The sequence below is a fragment of the Orbicella franksi genome, chromosome 1 (genome assembly GCF_964199315.1).
Source record: "Orbicella franksi chromosome 1, jaOrbFran1.1, whole genome shotgun sequence".
Taxonomy (NCBI): domain Eukaryota; kingdom Metazoa; phylum Cnidaria; class Anthozoa; order Scleractinia; family Merulinidae; genus Orbicella; species Orbicella franksi.
The window spans coordinates 15,781,601-15,805,012 of NC_138145.1; the positions used below are offsets into that span (position 1 = coordinate 15,781,601).

At 38.4% G+C, this 23,412-nt stretch overlaps 1 protein-coding gene across 2 annotated transcripts; it reads right to left on the reverse strand.

The window, feature by feature from the left end:
- Nucleotides 1-17,182: 17,182 nt before the first annotated feature.
- Nucleotides 17,183-23,383, reverse strand: LOC145492683 (protein yippee-like 5). 2 transcript variants are annotated; one of them, XM_081472097.1, is made up of 7 exons: nucleotides 23,364-23,383; nucleotides 23,170-23,280; nucleotides 21,313-21,356; nucleotides 19,671-19,710; nucleotides 19,196-19,264; nucleotides 18,869-18,901; nucleotides 17,183-18,681 (listed from the first exon to the last, which is right to left on the reverse strand). In XM_081472097.1, the coding sequence occupies exons 2-7, from the start codon at nucleotides 23,266-23,268 to the stop codon at nucleotides 18,613-18,615; spliced, it is 354 nt and encodes a 117-aa protein (XP_081328223.1). In that variant the 5' UTR covers nucleotides 23,269-23,280; nucleotides 23,364-23,383; the 3' UTR covers nucleotides 17,183-18,612. The 2 variants fall into 2 exon arrangements, with proteins under 2 accessions (XP_081328223.1, XP_081328220.1); XM_081472094.1 differs by having other exon boundaries at nucleotides 23,170-23,284; nucleotides 23,364-23,376.
- Nucleotides 23,384-23,412: the final 29 nt, after the last annotated feature.

Sequence of the window (23,412 nt, forward strand, 5' to 3'; positions counted from 1 at the left end):
TGACTAAGAATATTCCATCTCCTCTGAATGGGAGGGCCATAAAATAAAAAGGAAGGGCCCTAGCTTATCCCAGGCCTGCCTGGAAGAGTACCATGAGACAGAACTCTAGGCTTTAAACCTAGCAGGCTTTGTGCCTCCCAAATGCAACAAGAATAGAAAAAGGTAGTTGCACATGGCATTTAGAGGATAAGCAATGACTGACAAAGTCAACAAAGTTTCAAAGGCAATGCGTTTGTCGCCCCACTTTTATGACACCAGAGCTATCCTTTGATACAGTCTGGTTTTTGGCCATCTTCAGCCAGGTGTCCTTTGTTCTCCATCCAAAGCCACCCTGTTTGTTTCCTTTTGAATTTTTCTGCAACGTGCATTCTATCTAGCTTGGTGGTCTATTCTCACCTCCCTAATTCCAGCTACAGGAACAACAGGAATGTAGAGACCTGGTTTCCCTGTGAGCTATCTAATGCCAAAGGTTTGGGTTAATCATGTTGATGATGATGATGATGATGATGACAGTGAGGATGACAATGACAGCAATGATGATGATGATGATGATAAGCCATGAATTCCATGTGTGGCTGTACAAACTTAGAGTTTCATATTTATTGTGTCTTGATCGCTTGTGTTGTTTTCAGCTGCCCATGCTCCACCACAGAGTAAACAGCAGGATTCATGATGATCATGATAACAACAAGGATAATGATAATGATCAGATATGTACCTCACATGTGGGCAGAGAAATTTTGTTTCACCTTGATTGCTTTTGTTGTATGAGTTGTCTTCAAGTCGTGAAGCTTCAATGGCATTATGCTTGCTGAAGTCATCACACCTAGGCAATCAAGGCCACAATGATATGTTGGCGTCCATTGCAATCCTTTGCGCAGGTGTTCCACATCTCCATTCCAAGTCAGGTCCTGTTCTTCCACTGCTAAATTATTCTACAATACTATATACTGCCTGTCTACCTGCCACTGCTACTCGTATCTTCCTAACTGTAGCTTTTGTTTAGCTCATTGTAATTGGACCGCTATCTTTTATTATTTTGAGGAAAAAAACTGAACTCTGGTTGTTTTAGTCAAATTACATCATGGTATAAACAGCCTATTGTTCGGTGATTATCTTCTTGTCTAGGTCATCGATTCCTCTTCTGTCACTGCATTGGCAGCTTCCTAACTATATGAAATGATTCATTGATTGGCACTCCTGGGCACTCTGCTAAATGGCTGGCTGCCTCTCCTCATTTGGTTGGATAGATGATTCTTGTCAGTTATTATCAAAGGCTACCTATCTAACCAATACAAACTGAGGTGTGTGCTTTGTCCCATGATCCCATGTCCCTAGTGCCTTTAAATTTTGAGGTTGTTTGCTTTCCAAAGTTGTCACACTGATGAAAATTTACCCCTAGAAAAAGATAAAAATTATGATTCAACCATTTGCAAATATGTGACCAACAAAAGTTGAAAAGCCAATCTTGGAAGCTTTTTTCACAAGTTCTAAACCTTGCAAAATAAAAGGCATTAGGGTGAGTACTTAGATGACTGACAACTAGGCTAAGCTTTTCCTAAACTATCTACAAACTACATCTGTAAACATCTGGTTGAACCTTACCAAAAAAATTTCACTTATCAGTGTGTAGACTGTCAAGTGAAATGTAAAAGAATAATTGACCTAGGCGCAACTAAGTGGGAGTCAAAGCGCAACAAGAACATGAAGTCACAAAATGATGCCGGAGTAAAGTCGAAATGAAGCCAGAGTGAGGTTGAAATAAAGTTAGTTTGAAGTCGAATAGTGCCGGATTGAAGTAAAAAAGAAGTCGACTGAAGTCAAATTAGAACTGGACTGAAGTTGAAATAAAGCTGAATTCCAATCACTGGTCGAATAATCTGAAAAGAAACCCAAATTAAAAGGGCAAGAGGAAGGAGCCATCCCACATCCAGGGTCCCATTAGTAAATCTAATTAGATTATCTATTTAAGTTAAGCAAAATCAGAAGTATGTAGACTTCTGGCCGAAAGTGTGTGCTTGTATGCTTTGTAAGGTTCATCCAGAGCTCTATTTACCCACCCCTCCCAGCCCACAGTGATTGTACTGACCACCACCATGATTTTTCTTCAGAGTCTTGTCTGGCTTGGATACAGCTGTCAGCATATGGATGAAAGACAAGCTGGGGCAGTCTGTCTTTGAAATGGCTGTTTGATGGTGGTGGCTGATTGGATAACAACTGATCATCAGGAAATGAAGGAACCTGAAAAATAAAAAGAAAATTTTATTCAAGAACAAAATAAACATCAGAAAAAAAAAACAATCTTGATAGCTGAAGTATAGTGTTGAATGAATGCTTAATCGAAAATTAACAAGAGCTACTCAGCAGTTCTTTTTTAGTCATTAAATCTTGTAATAGATCCTGTATTATCTGAACTTGCTTAAGAGTATACTGGCATGGATAAGATTAGTCCTAGCTGACTTTTTCTGTCTGGACCATGCTGTTCTGTCTTGAACCTGATATTTTATTGTTCCAAAATGGAAGGCTTGTTTTGGTTTAGGTCTCCCACATGACTGGAAATCCAGTTCAGCTCTGTACTATACTTGAAACACTTTTGTTTTTGACACCCTCAACCCCCTTGGAATTTCAGATGGCCTTCCATGGGATAGACATAGACATTTTCTGGAACTGCATATCTGAATGTGATTCTGACCATTTTGTGATATTCAACACTAGTCTTATACTCCGGATGTTATATACTCATCTCAAAAGCCTTTGTATACTTACTTCTTCCCTTCTACTCTCTATGTAGCAGAGGTCCATGGAAGCTGCCCGCCGTCTGGTTCTGTCTGATTTTGGGCTACCTTATCAATCTGCCTCCAGGTGTAGCCTGCCTTGCCCACCAGTCGTCATCCACTGTCCTCCTCCAGCAGTTCCTGTGATGGCCTTAACTCCAGTTCCCATGGTAAGCCTTATATATACAGTGAAAATGGCTAGCTTAACATCACTAAGCCCAACTAGCTGGTTTGTGGTACCATACTAAAATGTGGTGTATGAGGATGATGCACTTAGGAATATTATTTGCTACTCCCCCTGGATGGAATGCTAATTCATTGCAACTTATTTACTCCCAGCATTCTGTCAGGTTGCCCCAACAACTTGCCAGTATTTATTTATTCTCGTGAGTGAAGAGAGGAGCAACTAAAAACTGACAACAATTTTATCAACTGTTTTGCAAAAATAATACTCAGTATTCCTTACTTCTTGTGGAAAGACAGCTTCTGTAAAGGGTTCATCTTCAAGGCCCTGTGATTGAGCATTTCTCTGTGTTGTTTTTTTCCCTTAGGTGTATCACTGTAAAATATGTAGTTCCTCGTCTTCAGATACACACCTGATATTTGGGCTGGCCTTAATATGACAAAATGCCTCTGATATCATGGAGTCTTCCCATATCTAGCAGTTGAAGTGCAGCTGCTGGAACATTCTGGCTATTCACTTAAACACAAAGCTGCTCAAGATAGAGGAATATTGTTTAGTAAGTTTTAAAAGAAATGTACTCTAAGCACTACATATCTTCCTTCCTCCTCTTTGTAATGCCTGGCATACATATAGTAAAATGTAAGTTTGGATAGTTTGTTGCTGTGCCAAGTAAATGACTTCTAGGATAATGCTGATATGCAGGTTCTATTCACCATGTAAGTATAGTGATTCTACTGGATAAGTTGTACGTGTTTCTCCCTCTCTGTTAATATTGCCAGAGTTCTATTGATTAAGCGCAATTCTAAAGCACTTCAGAAAAGTTTTAAATCTACAAGTTGAAATTCTTCTACCTGACATTTAAAGACAGCTGTTATGGTGGGCTGCTGTTGGTAGGGCACTAGAAATGACTTCTCAATGTTGTTGGTTTGCTCACCAACCCTGGCCTCTTTTCCATGCAGGCAAGGACATCTAGGTGCTGAATAACAGGTGGATCCCAGCACGAAATGCTATATCATGGAGGTCTTTCATGCAGTGGCTGGCCAGCATCATGTTAACAATTCACCTGAATACAGTACTGCTCAAGATGGAGGAACATTAGTAGGTTTCACTTTGCCTTTCAACAGCATGTTCAAAACCAAATGGCAATAATTTATTATTTTGTTTTTCCCTGCATTAGTCATGTAATATATCAAAACTTCTGCAATATGAAAACATTAAGGAATCATGCACTCCAAATAATTTTCTTCAGTGATTCTTGCACTACTCTCAACTTGGTTCTGAGATTTTGGTTCTACATCAAGAGGATATCCTCTTGTTGATTTCAATTCTTTGCTAAAAATGAATGTTCCAGGAATTTGTCCTCCAAAACCAAGCTGTTATGTCCTAGTTCATACCTTGGCTTTGTTTTAAACTTCTCAAGACTGCTTTGTTGTTGTGCTAATTCTTACTTACTCTCTGATCCATCTGTCCATTTCTTTTCTGTTATTCTAGCAGTGGTAGCATGTGAAAGGTGTCTGTCAGATTTGTGTGATTGTCTACAACAGCTGGCCTGTCTACACTGGTACGCTTGTTTGGTCGCAGGAGATGACTTGGTGTGGCAGCTAAAGGAAAATTCTACTAGGAAACTAAACACATTACAAGACATTAGTAGCTGTGAGAAAAGTTGAACATATAACTTACCTTCATATTAAGTTGATCCAAAGAGCCATCAGTGGTGCCATTCATAATCCTGAGACAAATCACATCTGTCAAATTCAGGTGATGCCAGAAAGCTTGCTTAATCTATTCCTTGAAGAAATATTTGTTATGCCCCCGAAAATGGACAATTTTTTATTTTCATGATTTTAATTATAATACATGACGTGATTGATTCAAAAAAGAAGTTTGCCCCCGAAAGTGGGCTCATTTTAAAAAAGATTTATGTCCCCGAAAGATGGACACTTTTGAATTTTTTGTTATCCAAGGAAGAAATTTGTGTTGCTGAAAGTTTACTTAATGTTGAATTAGTAATAATATCTTAAGCTATACTAACTAGTTTAGGAAAAAAATCACACTGACACCAATGTTTGGTAGTTTTATTATAATGTGATATGTATTATTTATTTTAAGTTATGTTACAATTTTACGATGTTACTCTCTGTGATTTCATCTTGTGTTTGCCATGTTTTTTGCTCCCGAAAATGAGCAGTGCACACGAGCCATGAGTACTATGCTTTTTACAATAACAACAATATTCTTACAATGCAAAAAATCCACAGGACCTAAATTAATCCATGAGGGGAAGCGCTCCTTAAGCTGAATAATTTAGCATCCAGAGAAAGCCGAGAGTGTTCCAGTGTCAGTAAAGTCAACACTTTATTTGGAACACCCAGGGCCCCTGAATGGACTTCGCATTTGTCTGCCAGCTTTGGCTTGCTAACGAGACAATGTCATTACCAAGCCTTCACATGTTTGTAGTTGGATTATTTAAAAGCCAACACAAAAGCCGAAAACCGAAAGCCGAACCAAATACTTAATACAAATGTTAAATTTAAATTAACTAAATTAAAAGCAACTGTATGTTATATTACACTGGAAGACGACACGTATTCCAAACCTCACTTCTGTTTGTATGATGTTTTAATTCTTTTTTTTTTGCAGCACGATAGTAAATGACATAATTTTTTTCAGTTGCCAAATGAAGTGAAAATTGGACACTTGTGTCATCCCGCATGGCAACATAACATACAGGATTGCTCTCTCTCAACATACCTCATGCCAGGTTGTAGAAACCTAACTTGTATATCATTGCTCAGACCTTCAGCCATAGGATATTACTGCTGCTTCAGCATAAGCGCCACCAGAGAAATGCTTCAATGACACGACAAGCATACAAGGGGAGCAACCAAAGGTACAACTGGTTGGCATGTGCCAATAACATCACATGTTGGTCTTATCCAGCAGTTTCCTTTAACCATAAATTTCAGGTGTGTCCAACCCTTTTGATGAGACTACCTCACGTTGTATTGTGATGTTGTGCAATATGTTCCAATACTTGATGATCTTGTGAGGAGAGTACTCGGTCGACTAAATCAGTACTGACTGAAAACAGTCTCACAATTACCTTCATAATTTAGGGCTGGGCATGAGCTTGATGACCTCACTCAAGAGAAATGAATTTGTCTTAGAAACAACAGCAAGAAGTCAATACCAATAACAAAATCAAAGGCTAGAACTGAATTCTAGAATATATACTGTCTAGCATTTGTAGATCAACAAATCTATAGGTCACAAGGTAGGTCACAAGGTAGGTCACTGGTTCACAGAGAACACAGACCATGGAATATTGTTGTATTGGGTTACTGACTATAAGTGTTCACTTTGATGTCAGGTGTTGAGAGATCTATCCCTGAGTGGAAACCAATGAGAAGATGAGATCCAAGCAAGATTTTTCAGATGACTGCAATCCAGTGATGTACAACAACAACAACAAGAAATGTTGCTAACCCTGGGCAGGTTGAGGCATTTTCTAAATGCCAAAGTGGAAACTCAAAGAACTGAGCTAGTTGCGAGATCTTGTAAAGAAATCATCTTGACTAAAATGTCCAAGAAGTGTGATCCTTCAAAATGGTTTCTGTGCACTGCAGGTATCAACTATGTTTACAGCAAGACCAGCTCACTAAACGTATCTGGTTTTGATCAATAGAGTTAGATGTTGTACCCAAGTTGTCAAAGATATTAAACAGCGGTACTAATGACTGCAGAGTCCCGTGGTTGCTGTTTGATGTTCTTGTACTATTCAGGTCAACCAAGTCTTCTTTGGTATTAACATTGTCTGTTGAAAATTCCTAACACAGCATTCTTGATGTTTTAGTTAACCACAAGTAACAAAAATACAGAGATCTAAATTTGGACTTTAAGATGTATTACTGACAATTGAGAAATAAAGGATGTTGTACCAAGTATCATTTCAGAGAAGCATTTATCATGGAAGCTGTAGATGAGTCAGACGATATCTAACATGGTGAAGAACACGTGCGCATTGGCATTAGTCAACCTTTGAAGATGTCAGCTACGTAGTGGTCATAAGTAGATGAAGTGTAACTCAATGGCCTGGCTACATAAAATGTTTCTCTCACTCAAAAGTGTGGGTGAAGCAGGACCAGATAGCAAGTGAGTGGAGCATTTTAGGGGGAAGGGATCATTTAATTATATCAGTTTCAAAAAAGCCATATAAGTAGCAGCTTTGCTTGCCAGAAAGTCTTGTCTTGCAAGTGTTGTATTCCCTTCACAAAGTTCCCACTGCAGGCCAATGAAATGAAAATGGTAGAGAAACTATGAAGAAGATTCTTTTGGCATGGCCTGAGAGAGGATATTGAAAACCATGTCCAGAAGTGTGGACCGTGTGCTGAAGCCAACAACCCTCCTAAAGTGCTCAAAGCTCCTTTGATCAGTGTTAAGTCAGGCCCTGACATAATTTGTTGGCCCTTCACCTTAGGGTCTAGCTCTGACTATGAGTGGTTGCTAGTAGTCTCGGACCACTTTATGTCACATTCAACCAAAAGGTGATGGTTGAGTACATTTCCTGATTTGGATGTTTTGAGAACTTACACCCTGATCAAGGTGCTAATGTCCACAGGGCAGTCTTTCAGGGACTGTGTGATTTGATTGAGATGGCTTCCCAAAGAAGATGGTCAGGTGGAGAGGTTGAACAAGTTAATATCTGGTCATTGCCGGGATTGGGCAGACTATGTTCCAAAGGCCCTGTTGGCCGATAATACTAGTGTCCATGAGTCAACAGGATTCACACCCAATCCCTTAATCTTGCCTTTGGATGCTACCCTTAAGTTAGATACCTTGCCACTCTCTAGGTCAGCAAAAACATATCCAGAGTATGTTGTTGAGCAGAAGCTTCAGGTGGAGGAAACAGCAGCTGGTGCAAGATAACCTCAAGCAAGCACAGAAATCTCAGAAGACCTATTATGACACAATTACTATGGTCAGCAGGTCTATGTTAGAGACCAGGTGTGGTGCAGAACCTGAATCAGGTTCAGGAGGAAGAAGTTCCGTAAGCCCTTGTGTGTTCTCTGGAGGGTCATAAAGGCCCTTTCTGATGTTACCTATTCCATTTAGGATGAGTGAAAGAAGCCTGGAAAGAATTGACAAAGGAGAGTGGTACACTTTAATTACTTGTCATTCTCCTCCTCACGAGACTCTTGCTGCATCATCGTGAGAGCTTGGTGGACAGGTGCAGAGAAAGCTTGTGGACTCTAGCAAGGTTGAAATGGTGGCTGGAAACGGTGGCTAGATGCAAAGTGGGCTAGTGAACTCTGGTGAGGTTGTGTTGGAATGGTTGGAAATTCCTGCTCATCCAGTCACTGAATGCCAGCCTAGTGCCTGCAAAGATACCTGTGTGTTGATTCCTACTTCTCAGGATTGTCCAGTCCTTGAAATTACACATTAGCCTGAGACTTCTTCAGAGGGTGACCTGCCAGCTGCCGAACCAAGTCAGAGATAGAGCCATGAAAGGAGAGAGCCAACTTGGCTCAGAGGCTGTGTTAGAACAGTTGTGTGCAAGAAAGTGTAGCTCAGATAGAACTGTTGTTTTAAAAGGACTAATCCTGCTCTTATGTGGTAGGGGATAGTGTAGCATGGGCCTCTGCCCCAGTGAATTGCTTTTGAAAGATTGTAACTCTTCTTAGCTTAAAGAGAAATTCCAGGATATGTAAGGTGATACATAACTGGGAATTAAAACAGGAGTGTTTTTCCTCAGCAGCTGGGTTCAGATCTGAGAAGCTTAAGTACTGTCTAAGGCAATGGCACTCTGAAGAGCTTGATTATTTTTGTACATAAGTGTTGGTTCAGCTATGACAACAAAGATCTTGATAGTCATAGGAATGGCAGAGCGGCTAGCTGATCCAGATCAGCTTAGTGCTTAATGTTTTAAGTGCGACCCACAGAACTGGCTCAAAGTACTACTCTTGTGTCTTTCTGAAGTTTGCAGATAAAGAAGCGGTATTTAGTAATTGGATCAGGGTTGCATCATACCAATGTTCAATACACAGACAGGTGAAAGATGTGACTTTGTTATCCTAAGGCAAATCTTCTGTAAAATTATTGTGAGATATCTACAGCTGCTGCTGAAATGCTTCAGCAAGAGAAGCTGGATTGAGAAAGGGATGAGAGCACACAACACACCTTCAATTTAATAGAAATGTTGGTAATTGAGTTATGGGGTAATAAATGGATACATCATGTCAGCTTTACTGTCAAGCACTGCCATCAACTAACTGTCGTTTTGAACAGAAAAAGATAGGAGTAGAGAAATATGTTGCACACTTTCTGTTGTTCTGGATGATCTGGATCATGCAACATGCCATGTTAGCCCACTCACGTCATAAGGTAGGTAGTCTCCATCCACCTAACATTTCTAGACTGCCGGCCTTACTCCAGTTTCAGAGGTTGGAAATGATGAAGAGTATTCCACCCTCCCTGGATGTGATGTTGGTATCTCCCTCTGGTCATGGCATGCAACAAATTTGTACAGAGGGTAGGTTGAAAATCAGGCCTAAAATCTTGTCTGTGAACATTGATTTATTGATTTGACCCTTAGCTCTGGCTGGAGCATAGGCCATTGACCACTACTGTTCTCCATCAGCTTCCGTCCTGGGCAAGCCTTCCTAGTGTGTTTCAGGTATGGCCCCACCTCTTCATTTCAGATTCCACAACCCTTCTCCAGGAGTTCCTTGGGCAACCCTCTTCCTCTTGCCCTGAGGTTTCTGTGGTAGCGCCTGCTGGGTGATGTTGCTAGCCAGTGTCCTTAAGGTGTGACCTATCCACCTCCACTTTCTCCTGAGTCTTGATTGGTTCCTTGTCTGTTCTTTTCCTCAGCATCTCATTTGTTACCCTGTTTGTCCAACTGTGAGCATTAAACCACCAATATCCATCACCAAGATTGGAGACCTTCACAACTTGCCTGGGTTTATACAGCATTTAGTTATTGACTCTCATAATGGAGGAATGAAGTTAAACAGTAGCCACAGGAGTCCTAAGGCAATGAGAAGCCTTAACTTATAACCTCTTTCTAGGGATGGGAAGTACAGTTGCAGGAACACAAAGAATACTGATGAGATCTACCAATCTTGGGTACTCTTCAAGCTACTTAGGCAGTCAGGGCCACAAGAATATTAACTTGGTCATGAGAAATGAAGAAGAACCAAGCTTTCCTGTATGTTCCCTGACAAAAGTATTGCATTTCTTAGGTTGAGAAAGAAATGCAATTATTAGAGACGTCTACACAAGGGTGGATAAGAGATGCTCCATAAAGAAATTAATATCAAAGTTTTTCAAATTTGCTTTTGGGTGGATATCAGAGGGCCATAAAATAATAAGGAAAGGCCCTAGCCTACCTCAGGCCCACCTGGAGGAGAGGGGGAACCTCCAGGCCAGATACCTAGGAGGCCTTCAAGTGACTTCCAAATGCAACAAGAATGGAGAGACTGTTGTTTCCCTATGCAAAGCATGGCATCCAAAGGATCAGCAACAAGTAAGGAGGACAACAGAGTTTCAATGGCTATGCTTATTGACATCATCATTTTGCACCACACTTGTACAAAACCAGAGCGATCCTTTGTTACATTTAGTCTGGTTATTGGACATCTTTAGGCAGGTGTCCTTTGTTTTCCATCCAAAGCAATCCTGTTTGTTTCCTTTAAAATTTTCTACAACTTGTACTCTATCTACATGACTGGTCTATTTTCATCTTCCTAATTCTAGCTACAGGACCAACAAGAATGGAGAGACCTGTTTTTTTCCCTGTGAACCACTTAGTGCCAAAGGATTTGTGTTGATCATGGTGATGACGATGACAGTGAGGATGACGATGACAGCAATGATGATGATGATGATGATAATGATGATGAAGATGAGTCAACTGGATAAACTTAGTTTCATATTTGTTGTGTCTTAATTGCTTGTGTTGTTTTCAGCCGCCCATGCTCCACCACAGACTAAACAGCAGGATTCATGATGATCATGACAACAACAAGGGTTAGACATGCACTTTACATGTGGGCAGGTAACTTTTGTTGCATCTAGATTGCTTTTGTTGTATGAGTTGTCTTCAAGTCGTGAAGCTTCAGTGGCATTGTGCTTGCTGAAGTCATCATACCTAGGCAGTCAAGGCCACAATGATATGTTGGCGTCCACTGCAATCCTTTGCGCAGGTGTTCCACATCTCCATTCCAAGTCAGGTCCTGTTCTTCAGCTGCTAAATTATTCTACAATATTATATACTGCCTGTCTACCTTCTACTGCTACTCTTATCTTCCTAACTGTAGCAATGGGTGATTTTCATTATGATGTCATGCCATCAGTGAGAATCCTAAAAGCTTTTGTTTAGCTCATTGTAATTGGACTGATATCTTTTGTTATTTTGAGGCAAAAAAAACTGAACTCTGGTTGCTGTAGTCAAATGACATATCATAAACAGCCTATTGTTTGGTGATTATCTTCTTGTCTAGTTCCTGGATTCCTCTTTTGTCACTACATTGACAGCTTCCTAGCTGTTTACAATGATTCATTGTTGCCACTCCTGTGCTCTCTGCTAACTGGCCGGCTGCCTCTCCTCTTTTCGTTGGGTGGATGATTCTTGTCAGTTATTATCAAAGGCTACCTATCTAACCAATAAAAAACTGAGGTGTGTGCTTTGTCCCATGATCCCATGTCCCTAGTGCCTTTAAATTTTGAGAAGGTTTTTTACTTTCCATAGATGCCACACTGATAGAAATTTACCCCTAGTAAAATATTTATCTTATGATTCATCCATATGTAAATATTACCAACAAAAGTTGTAAAGCCAATTTTGGAAGCTTTTTTGACAAATTCTAAACCTTGCAAAATAAAAGGCATTAGGGTGAGTACTTAGATGCCTGGCAACTAGGTTGAGCTGTTCGTAACTTAACTACCTGCACTATCTGTAGGTGTCTGGGTGAACCTTACCAAAATATTTCACTTATCAGTGTGTAGACTGTCAAGTGAAACGTAAAAAAATAATTTACCTAGGCGCAACTAAGCGGGAGTCTAAATGCAACAAGAACATGAAGTCGCAAAATGAAGCCGGAGTAAAGTCGTAACGAAGCCGGAGTGAAGTTGAAATAAAGTCGGTTTGAAGTCGAATAGAGCCGGATAGTCGGACTGAAGTTGAATTAGAACCGGACTAAAGTCGAAATAAGGCCGAATTCCAATCAGTGATCGAAAAACCTGAAAAGAAACCCAAATTAAAAAAAGGCTAGAGGGAGGAACCATCCCACATCCAGGGTCCCATTAGTAAATCTAATTGGATTATCTATTTTAGTTAAGCGAATTCAGAAGTATATAGACTTCTGGCCGAAAGTGTGTGCTTGTATGCTTTGTAAGGTTCATCCAGAGTTCTATTTACCCACCCCTCCCAGCCCACAGTTAATGTACTGACCACCAGAATTATTTTTCATCAGAGTCTTGTAAGGCTTGGGTGCAGCGCTCAGCATGTGGATGGACGACAAGCTGGGGCAGTCTGTCTTTGAAATGTCTGTTAGATTGCGATGGCTGATTGGAGAAGAACTTGTCATCAGGAAATGATGGAAACTGAAAAATAAAGAGATCCTTATTGAAGAACAAAATATCTAGCTTCTCAAACACCCTCAATTTTTGCAGCATTTTTTCAGTCTTCTAAGAGGTCAATTTAATTTTTTGTTGCATCAGCATTTCAATTGACACTTGAGTTTGGAACTTTCGTCTTTAAATAAAACTGATGTAGAGGTTTTAGAGGCATGGTGGAGCTGTCATCCGATTTTTGTGGAACAAAAATAGTTGTCCTATCTTGGCAAGTTTTTCTTTCAAATAACACATTTGGTTGGGTTTAAATTTTTGTTATTAGTAACAATCTTACTTAGCTTTTGTACAGTTTCCGCTATCTTTTAAATCAAGCAATCATTGCGCGAACAGTTATGGCGCGAAGTAACCTGTGGAGTCCGATGGCAGACAATTTCTGTAAAATCTGATTTTTATAATTATTCACATTGATCACCTCTATGATTTTCAGACGGTTTCGGGGATTTAATGGGCCGTAAATTTCTAAAAAGTTACAAACGTTTAGTCAGGTTTTGAGAGTTGAATCCACGGGAAAATTTACCCGTAAGTGTAGTATAGAAAATCAGTAGCAGCAGCCTTTTTTCGCGATTTAGTATCGCTCAGATATAAACTGCAAATTTTTGTGTGTGTGAAGGGAATATTTTCGAAATCAGATTTTTCGAAACTATTTGACATAGAATGAACCCTTAGTGGAATATTTTAGTCCGATCCCAAACGTAAAAATGGCAGTTAAAGTTGTTTCTCAGGACAGAAACTAATAAGTTATTTCATTTTGTTACTGACTTAACCCTTAACCCAACTTTCAAGGGAAGTGTTCCCCAGATGGAGTTGTTTTCCTTCGCTTGCTAAAATTTTTTTCCCGAAACGTTTTCCCGCCAAACCTTACCCTTAACCCCAGCATTTCCTTAACTTTGCGTGAAATTTAATCCGAAAACACTTTAGGACGAGAAGGATTCCAATGGAAACTGAACTGAACTTAGTCGAGTCGCATTTGTAAACTTCATTCATTGTAGAAAATTCTGAAACAAAATCCAAAGTTCTCAAAAAGGTCTTGGTGCAGTGTCCATCAGTGTTTGTGTAAGAAAAAATTTCTACGCGGCGTCTTTACAAACAATTTTATGAATCAATAGTTTTTCACAAACAAAAGTAAAGGACTATCGTTAAAACAATAGAACAAGGCGCCTACCTCGAGTGCGGGTTGACGAAGAAACACCAAGGTTGTGAACACGGTGTTTCAATGACGCCACGTGTTTTGTTCGGGAGTGAAGATCAGTGAACACTGCTGGAACTGAATTCCTTCATGAGCTGGGCGTAAGTCACTTCTGCTAACAGCATTAAAACTTAAGTTAATGGCTAAGCTTCTAAATGTTGATGAATCATTTTAGACGTAGATAGTTTAACGAAGAAAGCAAACTGTAAAGTTCTTTTTTGGATACTTCGCGCTCGAATTCGCTGGTCTGAAAAAACCTGAATGAACACTTTGCAAGTTCACCTTGCAGGTTCACCTTGCAAACTGCGCCAGGGTTTTACTTAACCTCATTGTCCGCACATGCTAATGCTGTACTCTGATTGGCGGTGGCTCTTTGCATTACAAGGGCTTCCCATCACGGAACAGCTGTGGACCACTTGAGCAATTCGCTTAAAACTACAAAATCTTTCACTCATTTTAATTTTGGTAAATCAGAACTAAGGTTGTTTTTTGATTCACAAGGGAAGGTTATAGAAAGTTCTGATGGTTTATTTTTAGCCTTTACTTGCAAGGATTTTTCGTGAACATTGATGTTAACTCACGTGGGTTAGTTTGAATTTCTGATTGGCTCTTTATCCTCGCGGATGTTTTTGCACTGTGACAGTGACAAACAGTGTAGATCTTTCACACGTGGGATAGATACAATTCCTGATTGGCTCTTTGTTTCGCGCGGATTTTTCATTCCCGCTTTTTCATACGCTGCAATTTGACCGTCCTATTTGTTGTTCAGTCGAACAAGCAAAGTTAAGGTGGCTTAACACAGTTATTGATGCCTGTGTTTCATTCACCTTTTCTCTAAAACCCTTGATCTCTCGGTCGTCAAAAATGGCCACAAGCTAGTTAACAACACAAACTTTGGTTTTTTGATCGTGAAGTTGACGTATGTGTCGTTGCCATGGCAACATGAATAAATGTAAACAGGCCTTTAAAATCGGTTTTGTTTATTTGCAGAAAATCTAGTCATTAGATTTTCTTTCTAATTTGCATGCAACAAGTTTGTAACGATTCTCACAAGTTAACACCATTTTGCTAATAATTTAACAGAGATCTTTAATCATCCCTTGTTGAAGGTTCACTGGAATATCTAGAATTTCCATTGTTAAAGTTCAATTATTTTCGATACTCCAGTTACTTATTTCCTGAAGAGTTTTCGTGCCAAATTTCGTGAAATTCCAATGAGTGGTTCTCGAGAAATAGGCGTATTTCCGAGAGTGCAATATTCATTCAATTGCACTTTCTTGACTTACTACGCATGCGCTGCATTTAACTGGGTTCTTTCGGTAAGAAAGAAAAAACTGAGAATTGCTGGGTTGTTTACATCGTTACCTTTTCTAACATATCTTTGTAATAAAAGACTAAGGCCATCAATACGTTGCGTTCAGTTAGAGAGAAAAATAGCACAGATACTACTGTAAATAAAATGATCGCTCTATTGACGGCATGTTTGTTTTTGCAATCCTTGTGCGCGCGCTGAATTGCGTGAGCAAAAGCGCGCACGAAAACTATGTTCAGCCACCTTAAACGTAACGATTAGCCGGTCCGATATGTTTGCTTCACTTGAATCGCGTGGATGAAAATTTCTAAATCTGTTGCAATTTAAAAGAGTTGTAAAAATCGGTCAACACTACACAAGACTTTTGGTCACTTTCACTAGGGCCCGGATAAAATTGTACTCGAATTTTCTCTCACTCTTGAGGCGGGGTCCCTTCACTGAAAATAGCACCCATCATACCTATCAATACCTCTCTATCTCTACATGCCATAAGGCTTTGACATTCTTCTTCCATCCACTTCAATTCCCCGCTAGAGCTGACAGTCACCCATCAACCATTCTCCATGTTGTTTTGGGTTGAGCTGGTTATCAGAATTTAACGTTACAGAGCAGAAACTCGAAATTTGGGTAGGGGTGGGTTGGGCGGTACCCACTGCGAATGCACGCGGATCTTAAAAGGGGCCCAGGGATCCCATTGATGAACACACCCTTCGTAAAAACTACAATTTCAATTTAAGATTTTTCGTCTGACCTCGGCACCAGAACAATAGTCACAACTTACGTTAGCTTTTGTTCAGGTGCTCAGGTAAAACGAAAATGTTAGTTTTTAAAGAGCCCTGTTGCGCATGCATGTTGTGGACCACACGAGGGAAAGCTCACGACCTGGGAACGCAGGGGAACAGAAAGAAACGCGCACGAGAACGCAGCAACAACAGGAATTCTTAAACGCGCCTCCCAAGTATGATCTCCCCAGGCAGTAGGCCTGCTGAAGCAAGTGGAAGCTGTTCAGCGACGCGCGACAAAGTACATCCTGAGGCTCCCTTTTCGCTGTGACGTTCCTTACAAGACCAGGCTTCTGATGACCAACTTAATTCCACTATCCTTCTGGCACGAGTATTTGGACATTGTTTTCTTTTACAAAGCTGTAAATAATTTAATATATGCAAATAGTGATGCTCTACCGGTTGCTAGGCAACCGGTCAGAATAACAAGATATTCTAGCAATAGCTCTGTCACTTATATACCTAAGAAATGCCGTACTCTTTCCTATCAACGCTCGTTTTTTGTCCGATGTGCTAGAATCTGGAACGTTTTGCCTGAAAGTCTTAAGGAACACAATCAAACACCCCTTGCTTTTAAGAGATCCTTACTAAAATATACAAATGCTGTAGATATTTTTGATCAAGAAGATATGAGGACGTGGCGGAATAACAAGATATTCTAGCAATAGCTCTGTCACTTATATACCTAAGAAATGCCGTACTCTTTCCTATCAACGCTCGTTTTTTGTCCGATGTGCTAGAATCTGGAACGTTTTGCCTGAAAGTCTTAAGGAACACAATCAAACACCCCTTGCTTTTAAGAGATCCTTACTAAAATATTATACAAATGCTGTAGATATTTTTGATCAAGAAGATATGAGGACGTGGCGGACAATTTGCCCAAAGTGCAATACCGCTAAGACCTTAACGCGCCCACCGCATTGCTGCTTTTAAGCTCCCTATACTAGATTTAGATTTATATATATTGTATAATTTTGTCTCTTAATTACATCTAAGGGGGCCGCTGTGATTGGCTAAGCTGTAGCGGCTCCCCTGGCCATTTTGTTTTGTTTTGCTGTCTCTGTTTTTTTTTTTTGTTGTTTTTTTTTGCTTCCTCTTCTTTTTCTTTTTCTTTATGTGTAATAGTAGGCCGAAGCTTAATAAATAAATAAATAAATAAATAAATAAATAAATAAATAAATAAATAAATAAATAAAGTATCCAATCGACGCCCTAGTTGTATCCCTGCGTTCCTATCTACTGGTTTCTGTACTAGAAAAGGCATGAACTATGATGTGAACTACGGCTAAATTGAATGCAGAGACTGAAAACAAAAGTTCATTTCATCAGGCCCACTTTATTTCCATTGTTCGATACATGAGACACCAAGAATTCAATAGTTACTGTTATCAAAAAAGACTGTAAACAGTTTATCTGTACATTGTGATATTTCCGGTCTAGTAATTACTTTAGTCTTCTCTTCTACAGAGATTTGTTTCTCAGTAATCAACCAGGGAAAAGTAGAGGAACTATTCAAAAGTCTATTGGCCTTCACTAAAAAATTATATCCCCTGCTGAATTTATAAGTTTACAAAATACAGTCATTTAGAGCTTGGTCATGATGCATATTATGCCGACATTAGAATTAAGTGAGAACAAGTATGGTCTGTGGACAATGTAGTTTGAATGTACCAGTTTATAAACACAATCATGGCAACACGCCAAGGATTTCGATAAATTCAAGCACTTTTCAGTTTCAGTTTTTTTCAATCCAGTCAGCGTGATCACTGAGTGTACTTCCAGTCAGTAATGAGATCACCATATTGCAATCAGTTTCTTAGCAACCTTGGAATGAAAAAAGTCTAAGACACAACACTACGCTCTCAGGATTGTAGATCATTGTGTGACACAGATAGAGGGCCACAACATCTTGTTACCATGACTGTGTGGCTTTACACTGCTAGGTTGGGACATACATAAGTTAAATAAATACATTCTATGCCTTAAACTTTGATACGCAATACTTACAGCTGTCATAATATGGGTGAAGAATCCTTAGCTGACTGATCTCAAAAATATTAAGTTCAGAGGACAAAGGGCACTGGTTTTGATGGGACAAAGACAACAAAAACTACAAGTATTCAATGAATTTGGTTAAGAAATCTATAATTATATTAATTCCTTGATGTGTTAAATACTATGAAACAACTTACAGTCACTTTTTACCAACAAAATCCACAAGCACATTTCTTTACTTATACATTCCCTTGCTTTGCTATTCCTTGATATAAAAATGTCATTAAATATATGAAGCCCCGAATCTTAAACTAAATTTTGGTACATTAAGCAGCATTTTAACGTGCAATAGTGAACAAAATATACAAGAGGGCTAATAATTATTGATGCTGTTAGCAATATATTCTATCTAAAATATTTACAGTCTTTATATATTGGCACAATTACAAAAGAAGCAACTGTCTCAATCAACCAAAATATTCCAGTCAGACTGAATGGATAACTACAGATTGAAGGAGCTTAGCAGCTGCTTAGTTACTAACAGACTTGAGTGACTTTTTTAAAGTTACAATCCACAAGCAAACATCATTTCACTCATGTGAAATGTTGATTTCAAAAAAGAAATTCATTATTCAAAATTGAAATACTGCTTTACCAGACAGTTGTCTATTTCTCCATGTGCCACACAAATTTATCACTAGTTACAAAATGTTAACGTGTTCTTAAAACACAACAGAATGAAATTATTAGTCACCAATTTCTTCAATGCCTTCACTCTCTGTCACCAGTGCACGTTCTAGAATCACTTGCCCTTCCTAAATGCAGGTATAAAGAAGGTATATGAGTATTGCTTTATTACTTGGCAAATCTAATGACACACAGAACTCTATTTAAAAAATTGTCACCATTATCATTATTGTTATTAATTATTATCATTATTATTATATTATAATAATTGGGACAATCATAAATTACAATGTTAGATATACCAGTAATACACACCTTATATTGTTGGGACTCTTCTGTTGCATACTCCTGCATCATAAACAAACAGAACATGCACATTGAGTATTTCCCACCAACAGGTAAAGTATAAGAAATCAAAAGTATGTCACTTAGCTACAACTTAGAAGGGGCAGAGGCCTAAGAGTTAGCGTGTTAGCCTCCAGGATGTCGAAGCCTACATTCTCAGACAGAACACTTTTTTAATTATTTTAAATTCCCTGGTGTACAAATAATATGGAAGTGCACATTATTTGGAAAACCTAACAAAATGCTAGGTCAAGCACATCAAACATTTTTTTAATAAATGGTAACCTTGACACTTACATACATCCAGCCCAGTTTTGTATCACAGTTCTTGCAGAAGACATCCCGCACCATGTGCCTCCCAGTGAGCTACAAAATAGAATTACAGTCAAATCTCCCGTCAGCAGATGCAAAAAAACAGCTGTTCACTAAGGAGAGGTGTCCACTTATAGCAGCCAAATTGGATTATTTTCAATGCTTAATATCAATAACTTTCAAGAAAATAAATATTATATAATATTATTTTTTCTCCAGCTTTTCTGGACAAAATTTTCTGTGCAAAATTTTATCTAGAGGGAGTGACAGTTAATTGTAATGATAATAACCTTGTGATTCTTGTTTGCACAAACAACTAAAACTATCTATGTTATGCCAGTTAAAATTTTGGTTTTCATTTTCCTGAGCATGTCATTTTCATTGACAGAACATGACATAAAGGAAAATTAAATCATATCAAATTTTAAACTGCATATATAATAAATTTATCAACACATACCATCACTCTATCTTGGACTTCACTGTATGATAAATTCACCCTATACCACAGATAAAAACGTAGACATTGCATGAAAGTAAAGAAAAAGCAACATGAAGTAATGCAATGACAATGTAAACAACACCACAATGACGTCACTAGGGGGAACACAACTAAAGCCTGTAACCAAACATAGGTACGCAAGGCCTGCAAGAGATATTTTTTGGTGAACTAAACGTCTTGGAGATAGGAGCATTCATGGAACTGTTTACAGTAACGGTTTGGTTAATTTGACAAGTGTTTTTGGTTGCGATGTACAGCAAGAAAGAAACTGGAAATTTATGATGTACATACAATGTTACATCGGTAATGGTAAGATACCTAAATAGTAAGCCATAAAATGTTTGACTGAACAAACTACAGTAATCTGACACGTCTCCAGATTAATGTAGGTACCATCTTATTTTCTAACAGGCAATTTGATTCATTCTTTGATACAACCCACACTGTTATTGGTGTGACACGTACACATGCATAACTCCCTCACTCACCGATCACATAGCCCTTCCAGCCCCCAAGAGGGATTTTTGCTCAAAAATACTCGAGTTCAGAGAAGTTTTTGCATTTTATACGAGTCATAAGTTCACCTTTTTTACACAACACAACACAACACAACACCACTACTTCACCGAAAATAGAAAGGAAGAGAAAAAAAAAACCTCTCTGACACGCTGAAAGTCTGATTCAATTAAATTGTACTTTAACTTGGTGTCACGCAGCCTTCAAAGTACATTTGAACAATTTTCATACTTTTTACCTTCAAAAATACCAGACTGAAAAGAATGTCATAAAATGCCCATCAAATAAAAATATTAAACTGCTACTGCAGGGACATAAAAACTGTCCAGAAATGAAAGCTTCTTTTTTGTTTAATATCCTGGGAACAATATCTGATAACTTGTCAGCTCTAGACTAAGAGGTGAGACTAAGAGGTATTTTTTTTAGTAGGTAAGAGATATTTTTTTTCACAAAAAAAAATAACTCAAAAACTTAACCCTCAGTTATTTTCTCACTAACTTGAGGATTAGAGAAAGACTGCTGACTGAGATAGCCTTGAGTACTTATCTTCTTGGCACTGGTCAGCACTAAATGGGCTGGATTTGACAAGGTTAACACAACCACTTTTGGCTTCAAGGCAAATATTTGACAACAAAAGCTTGCCTGGGAAAAGTTAATAAGATGCTGCTATAAGTCTGTTGAGACTTTGCCACACCAGGAGTGAATTTATTGAGCAAAGATCTTTACAAGCAGGCTAAAGACCTTTCAAAAAGACAGAGAGGGTGGTAAAACAATAAAAGAGGCCTCTGCTGGCCCAAAGTATCCCTTCATGCCATAGCATATTCTGGGTTGCACAGCATTAAGTAACTTGAAGTATCTTTACTCCTTCTCCCCCTTGGATAGGACTAACAAGGTTAACCACTCTCACCAGCATTCACTGGTACCCATGTATACATGTTGTTATGCATATGCATAGTTGTAATTTTTTTAGGTAGGTGTACACAATTAGTAGAGGGGACGCTACCCCTCAGCTAAACATTTTAGACACGGTAATAAAGTTTATTATTATTATTATCATTATATCACATTTTCAATAGACACTCACACTTTCTTGAATAGAAATGCTCTCCCAGTAGCTCCAGTAAATTTCTGTTAGTCAAAAACAGGACTCAAGTAAGAAACATTAGGTAAGGGTATAATTAATTTAATTAAAACCATTAACTGTTGATTTTCCAAATTGTCCAAATTAGAGCTCAAGTTGGCTATGTGTGTTAATTATGGGCTACATGCATTCCCAGTCTCGGAGTAACTGAATAAATCAAAGTTTCTCAGAGACTGGGCAAGCATGTACCCATTTTGATTTATCTGAACAAACATTCCTTGGCCTGTCACAATCTTGGCCAATAGCCCTGAGCATCCAATTTTTCCCCAAATTTCCTGAAATTCAAGTTAATCTTAGGAAAATAAAAAACTGGAAACATTACACGAGTGTGTTCTGACCTTTTCTGCAGGCACTTAGTACATAATTTGGGAGTCTGGGATAAATGAAAGATGTATAGAATTTGTGAGAGAGCACAGAAAGCAGGAGGCGTTTCTCTCCAATTTATTAATCCTAATTTTTATACACTAGCAGTCAGATCCAAAATATGTCTGCAATAATTATGCATCTGCTGTTTTATTCATCTTGTATAAAACCTTCCGAACTAAGTCTGCAAAAATAATGTGTCTACCCTTTTACACATCTAGTATAGATAAGACATGCACTATCAGATCCTGCAAATCCCCAGTTTGTCATTCAAGATGTACAAGAAAAACCACATACATGTAGTTTGTGTTTTTGCATTATCTTTCTGTACCATCTTACACTGAGATGCATATAACCATTCAGACACCTAATTATAGGTTGGTAATCATATGAAATATACAAGTGAAATAATTTAAGAATTATTCAGTTGATTTGACTTACAAATGATTCAGTCTTTAGGTGAGTGCAATTTGAAAACTTTTGAAATAACACTCAGAGTGCAAGACCTTATTTTTTTTTATAGTTGAACATCCATGTATAACTCATTTCTTATATATCACTAAAAAATTACAGACAGCCCTGTATTAATTTGCACTGCAGTGCAAACATTAAAAATTAATGATAAATTTGCCTGCTCTCAGCCAATTACAATGAAGTAATTTTCTAAGCCATATACTTATAAAGCAGGTAATTTGAATGTCATTTTTGATAAATTGTCTATATGCATGCAAAAGGTTGTCCATCTCTGCCAAGTTCATCTCTTAGATATACTGGTTTATCTTCATGTATAACCAGACACTAAAAAACTTGCCTAAGCATGTCTCAATAGATAGACTTCCTATCTATAGTTCAGTCTCAGAAAGAGAGAAATTATATTATTATGAAAATACTTGGCTTATGTTCTGCTCCTATATTTACATGTAATACAAAATTAACTGATATTTCAATATAGATCATGATTATGTTAGAGAAAACAATATCAGTAAAAGGTCTACGACAACCACTCTGAAATTTTCCGGTTAGAAGAATGAAACGCAACCCCAAACTATGTACATGGTGATTTACGTTAGAGATGTAACATATAGCTCTGTTATATTCCAATTGGCAGAACTGTATACTAATACAGAGTGTATACCAATAAAAGGAAAATGATAATGTTAATTAAAGGGCAGCCAATGAAATATCGTTCCTCTGAGTATCAAAGGAAGGACATATAATAATGATAAGGCCATTCATGCCAGGCATTTTAATAAGCTTACTTCGAAATTTAAGCTTAATGTTCAAAGAATTCAAGCGAAAAAGAGATGTTACTTGTTTAATTCATTCTCTACACAGGTTCTTCTACCTATCTTGTAAGTCTACATCATTTAGCCTGGCAAAACAGATTAAACGGAAGAACTCGATCCTATATATTCATTCGTCCTGTAACTAGCTTACCATGGATGTGAGTTGCGATCGATTCGTCAAAGCAGTGTCACAGTTTGCGCAAGAATACAGTCTAGCCCCACCAGGGTGATGAAGAAAGATACGACCCATGTCCTGAGCTTCCTTTCTTGACGAAAATGAGAGCGGAAAATTAAAAGATATACTTATGACACTTGTAAACAAACACAGAGCGAAAATCTTCCTACCGCGAACTGAACCTTCTTGTATATTTTGGTCTCTTAGTCACGTGATCAT

Coding starts and splice junctions, on each gene's coding strand:
- LOC145492683 (XM_081472097.1), bottom strand. CDS start 23,268: ATGGGTCGTATCTTTCTTCATCACCCTGGTGGGGCTAGACTGTATTCT. Junction 19,711..21,312: donor GCATTTCTATTCAAGAAAGT/GTGAGTGTCTAT, acceptor TCTGTGGTATAG/GGTGAATTTATCATACAGTG. Junction 18,902..19,195: donor CAAAACTGGGCTGGATGTAT/GTAAGTGTCAAG, acceptor TTTATGATGCAG/GAGTATGCAACAGAAGAGTC.